The sequence below is a fragment of the Anarrhichthys ocellatus genome, unplaced genomic scaffold (assembly GCF_004355925.1).
Source record: "Anarrhichthys ocellatus isolate YVR2014 unplaced genomic scaffold, GSC_Weel_1.0 scaffold8, whole genome shotgun sequence".
Taxonomy (NCBI): Eukaryota; Metazoa; Chordata; class Actinopteri; order Perciformes; family Anarhichadidae; genus Anarrhichthys; species Anarrhichthys ocellatus.
In genome coordinates, this window is record NW_022280038.1 from 6323468 (window position 1) to 6331130 (window position 7663).

At 43.4% G+C, this 7663-nt stretch overlaps 2 protein-coding genes across 19 annotated transcripts in view; one reads left to right on the forward strand and one right to left on the reverse strand.

The window, feature by feature from the left end:
* myo9aa (myosin IXAa) overlaps positions 1–4587 on the reverse strand; it is a 98011-nt gene extending 93424 nt beyond the window's left edge. For 9 of the 17 annotated variants that reach the window (XM_031848454.1, XM_031848449.1, XM_031848451.1 and 6 more), the window contains exon 1: positions 4181–4586. The gene's annotated coding sequence lies outside the window, so the exon portion shown is untranslated. Of the gene's footprint in view, positions 1–4180 lie in introns of all 17 variants that reach the window. The other 8 variants (XM_031848446.1, XM_031848450.1, XM_031848438.1 and 5 more) reach the window with 1 other exon arrangement.
* A 349-nt stretch (positions 4588–4936) lies between these two features.
* senp8 (SUMO peptidase family member, NEDD8 specific) lies at positions 4937–7419 on the forward strand. 2 transcript variants are annotated; one of them, XM_031848458.1, is made up of 2 exons: positions 4937–4973; positions 5987–7419. In XM_031848458.1, exon 2 carries the CDS (start codon positions 6008–6010, stop codon positions 6671–6673), a length of 666 nt encoding a protein of 221 aa, XP_031704318.1. In that variant the 5' UTR covers positions 4937–4973; positions 5987–6007; the 3' UTR covers positions 6674–7419. The 2 variants fall into 2 exon arrangements, with proteins under 2 accessions (XP_031704318.1, XP_031704317.1); XM_031848457.1 differs by lacking the exon at positions 4937–4973 and adding an exon at positions 5229–5305.
* Positions 7420–7663: the final 244 nt, after the last annotated feature.

Consider the following 7663-nt stretch of genomic DNA (forward strand, 5'->3'; position numbering starts at 1 on the left):
ACACACACACACACACACACACACACACACACACACACACACACACACACACACATATACATATACATACACACACACACACACATATATACATACACACACACAAATCTCATTTGGGTCGTGGGTCCCGGCTTGTCATTAAGGGGTGATGGTGGGTCCCGCAGCCAGACCAGTTGAGAACCACTGGTTTAAGTGATGTGATGGCAGCACTGCTCTGCACATGGACAGTATGGTGAACCATTAGTACACACCAGCACATGCCTGAGGATTAACCGTGGGCCCTGTCCCGTCTGCACCATGAGGCTGCAGGGGGCCACGAGCTATTGTCACAGCTGTGTCACAACACACACACACACACACACACACACACACACACACACACACACACACACTGCAAATCACAACTTTAGTTTGTAGTCAGTGCTCCGTTTGCCAAAACCCTGCAGAAATGTGGTCGCTGGCATCTGGAGGCTTCGGCCATTTAACCTGATATTCCATGCAAGTGAGCATCTACATCCACATCTAACTCAATCATTTAACTTGCACAGTCCTTTCCAATCTAACCCAATCTAATAACTTCAGGCTCGGCAAACTGCTTTCTTTGCACGACATTACATTTTTCTGTCATTTTCTAAGCTTTGACTTCATTATTTTCTCATCAAAAAACAAACAGAAAGGTCTTTGAACGCTTGCTTCTCCGTCCAAAACAAACCTCGGAGGATGGAATTTAATTTAGTGGAACACAAACTGAGCTTCCACACAGATCACTGTTGTTTGTTGACTCCATTTCCCCATTTTAAAGGATTTACTTAAAAAAATTTAAAAAAATGAACAAGTTAAGCTCCTCTCACATAAACAAAAATCGCAAAGAACACAATGCGCTTTCTTCTCTCAATCTCAGTCCGGCTACTGTTAGCAGCACCAGCGAGTTAATGAGGGGAAATGCAGAACGTGGGGCTAGCTGAGCCTTTGAGGCCAAAGCCTCCCTCATATAATGGCCTTCTAAAGAAAGGGGAGCTTTGTTCCGTGCAACACAAGCAGGTTCCTCTTTAATGACTTCATGTGCATGCCGATCACTTTGGCCACACAATCCCATCATGCGGCCACTTTTCAGGACATCCCGATCATGTGGGCCTGCAGCACGTGACTCCTGCTTTCCACCCCAAAACACAAGCTGCGACCGGGTTCGGCAGGTAACACCCGATGATGGGGGTATGTCGGAAACCCTGTGCTTAAAGAAGCTGCTGCGGATGTGCAAAGAAGTCGCCACAGCACAGAGAGGCTTGTTACGTCAATTATAAAGAGAACAAAACATCATGTTTGAGGAGCCACTACACTTTTCAAACACTGTATTTATGCTTTTAGAGAACAAAGAAATGAATGCGAGGATACAAGCCTTCTTCCCAAGGCTGCAATTTTACAGGAACTGCAACTATGACACAGTGGTAATATATCACACGAAGGCCTATTTACACACAGTTACAGTCACATAGGGGTCACAATGTGGTGAACTTTGAGCAGGAAATGAGGCAAAATGTAAATGTACATGGCAAAATAAATACTTTCCTTTATCCTCCTGTTCTGTTAGAAATGAATTATAAAAGAAGGTGTTTGCAATTGTCCCACCCAAAAGCCCACCATCATGTTAAAATTTCCAAAAATAATGTTAAGTGTAGCAAAAGCTATAGAGCTGCAGCGATTAATCAATTAGGTATCAATTATGGAATTAATCGCCAACTATTTTGATAACTGATTAATCGGTTTGAGGCATTTTTTAAGAAAAATAAAGTAAAAATTCTCGGATTCCAGCTTCATCAATGTGAATATTTCTGGTTTGTTTACTCCTCCATGACAGTAAACTCAATGTCTTTGAGTTTTGGACAAAACAAAGACATTCTAGGACATCATCTTGGACTTTGGGAAACACTGATCGACTAATCGATCGAATAATCGACAATAAAAATAGCCGGATAAGTTCTGCTGTCGTCACCCCAGCAGCAATAACTCTCTTAACCTCATTCTAATTTTGATATCTGTACAATATCTACAGAAGTATTTTCTAAAAACCACAGGCATATTTCTCAGAATGTGAGGTTATATATAAAGACAGAGTTATTCTGCCGCTGATAAATATCTTATGACAGGAGGGTTTAAAGCTGCAGAGTGGCGGTTTGCTCTTCCTGCCCTCGTGATGCCTCAGCTGGTCTGCATCTAAAATGTGCTGCAGTTATATTTATGACCCACTAAGACACAGAGGAGACGTCTTCTTTAGCGCAAAATGATCTCCGGACAAATAACTCAAACCATCCATGACAACCTGCACGTATGAAAAGGTTGTAAAACAAGGTGAAGCCATTCATTGTTTGCCTGAGACGACACGGACTGAATCCCAAATGATGTGGCTGTGAAGATGAAACTCTGCATGAAGTGATGCATTGTTTTTTACAAGGAACGGTTTGTCCACCTTCATCAAACTAGTTTAAACTAGTGCAGATTGTCTTGTTATTCCAGTGCTGCAATACGTTCATAGAACCACAAAATATCCTACAACCGAGCAGACGATCTCCTGCAAAACCCTTCCAGGCCACAGCTTGGGTCTCTCAGGTGGTGCCGGTGATATCGGCCGACACAGACGCGGCCCCCGATGTGATACAAACCGAGGCCGGTCTTTTAGAAATAGCAGACAGAAGGGGGCCTGTGGGGTGTCAGATGTCGACAGGGACCAGTTGCCGGAGTCTCGGCCTGGGCCGCCTCTCATGCGAACGGCAGCTGGGTCCTCTCAAGACCTCACATTCCTGCAGGACAGACCCACTTCACCCGCATCACCTGTGCTGATCTGAGGGCAGGACGAGCTCTCGAGGGAACCTCACAGCTACTTGAATTAAAGTCTTTCTTGCAGATATTAAAGGATACAGGGATACTAAACTAAAGCAGCAAACTACTAATGGTTTTACTAATGAAAAGAGAAGAATGGGTAAAGAAAAGCACCATGATACGGAGACATTCAGCCCTGACTATCACAGAAATCCTGATCTAAATCTAATAGGGGTGTTATATAATGCTCACACAGACACAGTGATGGAAGATGATCAGGGGCGTGTTCAGGTTACTGAACACGAAATGCAACGTCCCAAGCGGAGGACCATTGTGACATGTTACTCCCCTCATTTTCCTGTCATCACTACATAAAAAAAAAAAAAAAAAAAAGGAACAAAATGCCCCCAAAAGATCCTCAGCAAGTACAACAAGGAACTAGAAACTCACAATAGAGCAGCACAGACAACAATGTAAACCAAAGCCTCCAAAAGCAACACTAAAGTCACAAAACACAAGGTAGATTAAAGGCATCTTGCACAGAATGATATCTGGTGAGTTTGCAGCCATGAAGTGAGTGAAGTCGACTCTCTGTCCACTGGGCAGACTGAGGCGTGCACCCATGATTCAGCAGCTTCCTCACCCCGTTAGACCTCCCTGTACAATTACAGCCGCTTTGCAGTCTTTTATTGCCTCCACTGCATTATAAGCTGTACTGTCTGACCTCCGCTAAATAATACATGCAAACATTTACCCCACCCTACTGCGGACAAACACTCAAACCAGCACAGAACTTCCCCCTATGATGAAGATGATGACTAAATACTGGAAGGGGTTATTTCATTTATGCTGCATCATCCTATATGGGCATGCGAGTTGATGTTTTGTCTGCTTTTTGTTTGTTTGTTTCGATGCATAACAACATCAACCTGCACAGGAACTACAGAGGACACATTTACATCATAATGATATCAATAAATCAACAAAATGAACAAGGGCCCATCATCTTGACAGGGTGTCACATTTAGGAGTAGAGCAAACACTCTGTGCATGACACATGACAATGAGCTGTAAATTAAACTTTTCACTCCACACATTAATACACACAAACACACCTCTGGTTGTGACTATTCATTCAACAACAACAACAACAACAACAAAAGCACCGGCTGAGCCCACACACACACACACACCTTAAAAGCGCGGATATTGCAAAAGAGCGAAGATTAAAAGAAAAGGAACACGTTTTCTTGATTCACTGGTTGATTGCAGCCCCAAAGCCCCTCGTCCCACCAAACACACACACACACACACACACACACACACACACACACAGTGTCCCAACTACTAAACATCACACTCTTACCTCCAGACGTGACCGCTGAAGTCAATTGTAAGTGGGACTCAAGTTGTTTCCCGTCTGCTCTGGGTTTGGGTTTGCAGAGCCACAAATACCTACGTCTCTATTTAATTCTCTGCATTCCCAATGAATTTATTTGTTTTCCTTCTCTTCTCCCGCTGCTCGCCTCCGAACAACTCCTCGAAATTCAAGTCCGAAATTTTTGTTGTTATTATCTGTGCGTGTTCGCGGTTGTTGTGAATGTCATTAAAAGAGCAGTCCTTCTTCGCAGCTCGCTGACGGTCGCTGAAAACTCCACTTTGCCTTGCTAATCAGTGCCGCGGCTCCGGGGACGCGCTGCAGAGCGCGGTCACGCTGCTCCTGGGCGGGGGGAGAGAATAGAGAGGGAGGACCGGGAGGGAGGGAGACGGAGAATGACGGAGCCGAGCCACCGGGAGATTTGGGGGAGATTTTAACGTAGTGGCCGCACGAGATATTGCAACTTCCGCGTTCATCATAACGCCCCCAAAAAATGTGTTTCAGATTCACAATTCCTGACAAAGGAACGGTTGTTAAATGATTAATTCATTTTTCTGAACCCTCAACCGGCTCGGTTGAATAAGGACTCTAGTGCGCATGCTCTATGGCCTAAACACGCTAAAGTGTGAGGATATATAAATAGCTCATGTGCACCCGTTGAGCAATTCTCATAGGAATTAATGGGGCGCTATATTTGACCCAGGTATCCAGTTCATAAGATCCAGTCCAGCTTCCGTAACAAAACCGGAAGTAGACAGGAGAAGGAGATAACACGGCAGCGGTAAACACACATCACACCACATGCTTTTAAATTAAGTCTAAAACGTATCTGAACGTGTATTTTGAGTTTATATACGATTGCCATAGCGGTATATATGTTCATTTTCTACATACGTGGCTGAATTTTGGGTTATATAACAGTAAAATCTAAGCACCGACAACTTTTCAAATCACTGGTGGTAACGAATCAAACGGATAGCATTTCCTTCAATGTACTGCGTGTCGCAAAAACAAACGTCAACGGTCTTTCTGCAGCACTTTACGTTAGTCACTGCAATGAGGGACAAGACTGCAGTTTTCGTGGTACTTTTTATCTGAGTGTGTCTTTTACAGGTATGGACATTTAATCAAGAGCAGATTTTAATTTGACAGCATACTGTTTATGTTCTACATGCTTTAATAGCTTTTTAGCTGAGTTGTTTGGCTTTTGTCAGTTGTGTCAAATCAAAGGTCATTGTAAATATATATCTTTATACGATAACCCAGTTCCAAGTAACGTGTCTCAGGGAGTAACGGTCCACACCGATCATTACGTGTTCAGCTCCAGTGAAGTTTAACGGTTTATGTAATAAGTAACACCTACGTTGACTTGAACACAGCCTCCTCCCTGTGCAGTAGCAGTTGTCATCACATGAAGATCAGTAATTGGTTTTCCGACATAATGTGCAAGATTCGTTTTGATACATCACAGTAAAAAAGTGTTGTTTGCTGCTTTCACAAATGTTTCTCACTTTAAAACTGGAGCTAGACACTTTCTTGATAAATTGAATAAAAAAATCAACATCATAATTCCCCTAAATCCTCATGTGACATCTTCAAATTGCTTGCTTTGAGCGAGCAATAGTCTAAAACCCAAATTAATTTACGACCACATGAGACAAAGAAAAGACAACAATTCTCACAATTAAGATGATACATTTGTTATTTGTACTTGCTAAATTAATATGAATTGGCAATAATTATTGATGAACTTTCTGAAGACCTTGCTGTACTAAAATCTTCTGTATTTTCCAGACCGACTCTCTGTGTTGGAGGATGGACCCAGTCATGCTGAGCTACCAGGACAGCCTGTTGCGGCGCTCTGATGTGTCCTTACTGGAAGGACCTCACTGGCTCAACGACCAAGTCATTGGTTTTGCCTTCGAGTACTTTTCCGCTGAGCGCTTCGGAGTCCTGGGGGAGACCGTCACCTTCATCAGCCCGGAGGTTGCCCAGTTCATCAAGTGTGCTTCCTGCCCTAATGAGTTGGCCCTATTCCTGGAGCCGCTGGATCTTGCCTCTCGCCAATGGGTCTTCCTCGCTGTCAACGACAACTCCAACCAGAGCGCCGGGGGATCCCACTGGAGCCTTTTGGTCTACCATCACAACTCCAACCACTTTGCACACTACGACTCTCAAAACGGCAGCAATTCACTGCACGCGCGGCGCATTGCCGTCAACTTGGAGCCCTTCCTGGGCGCGGGGAGGAAAGCGCAGTTTGTGGAGGAGCCCTGCCCGTCGCAGAAGAACAGCTACGACTGCGGCATGTATGTGATCTGTATCGCGGAGGCCTTGTGTGAGAAGGCCCAGGTGGAGGGCTCGCCGCGCCTTCCGGTGCAAATCATCACCCCGGCCTACATCACCCAGAAGAGGGCCGAGTTGTGCAGACTGATCCAGACTCTAGCTCAGAATGACCTGTGCTGCGCTCTGTCCTTTCCTTAGCACGTCGATTGCCCCCCCCTCACTATATGCAGAACAGCTGTCCCTCTCTACAGATCTACTGCTGGAGCATCGGATTGCACTCCTTGAATACAGTATATAACTACTTATGACATGTATTTCTATTACAGTCTCTATCACACTCAATAATAGAGGAAAAGGTTTAAAAAGATAATACATGCTTAGAGATCTTATAGGATTCTTTGAGAACTTAGTGTCATGTTTATGCCTTGTATACGCACAGCAACATACAATATGTAAACCTGAACACCAGCATGCCTACAAAGAAATGTACTCCCGTGTACGTACTTGGTGAGGATGGAGTGAAACAGACTTTCTCCGTTGTATTCGTTTCGGGCGACTGTAGAAATGTTTACACAGATTATTGCTCAGGGTCATTTTAAATTAACTAGAATTGACGATAAGAATGTGAATCTTAACTTTGGCTCCTGCTTCGTGTCACATGTTCGTTAACGTCTACAACTACAAACTTTTAGTTTTGAAATGTTTCAAAGCAAATTGCTGTATGAGGGTGAGCCGTGCACTGTGTGTTGTGGCTGTCAATGGGACAAAAGGCAATGTTGAGAGGTGGAACGTATGATACGTTCTCACAAAAAGCATCAAACTGTCTGTTGATCCAATAAACTTGTTGTCACATTTTGTTGACAAAATGGCAAATGTGCTTTTTATTAGTTTTGGATACCTTACTTTGGGGTTTAACATGTTTATAGTCCGAGTATTTGACAATTAAATGGTAATAAATGACAAACTTTGTCTTCAATTTAAAAAAGGTATGCGATTATCACGAATCAGAGATAGATTACAATATGTAAACAGAACTAAGAGTCTGACAACACATTCAAATTAAACTTATTTTCAATCTTTGTGCAACAAACAATTCAGTCATGACTCACATTTCAACAGCTTACCATTGAAACATCTTATTTTTGTGCTTTGAAAGAAAGTATGATAATACTTACAAGAATGGAACAG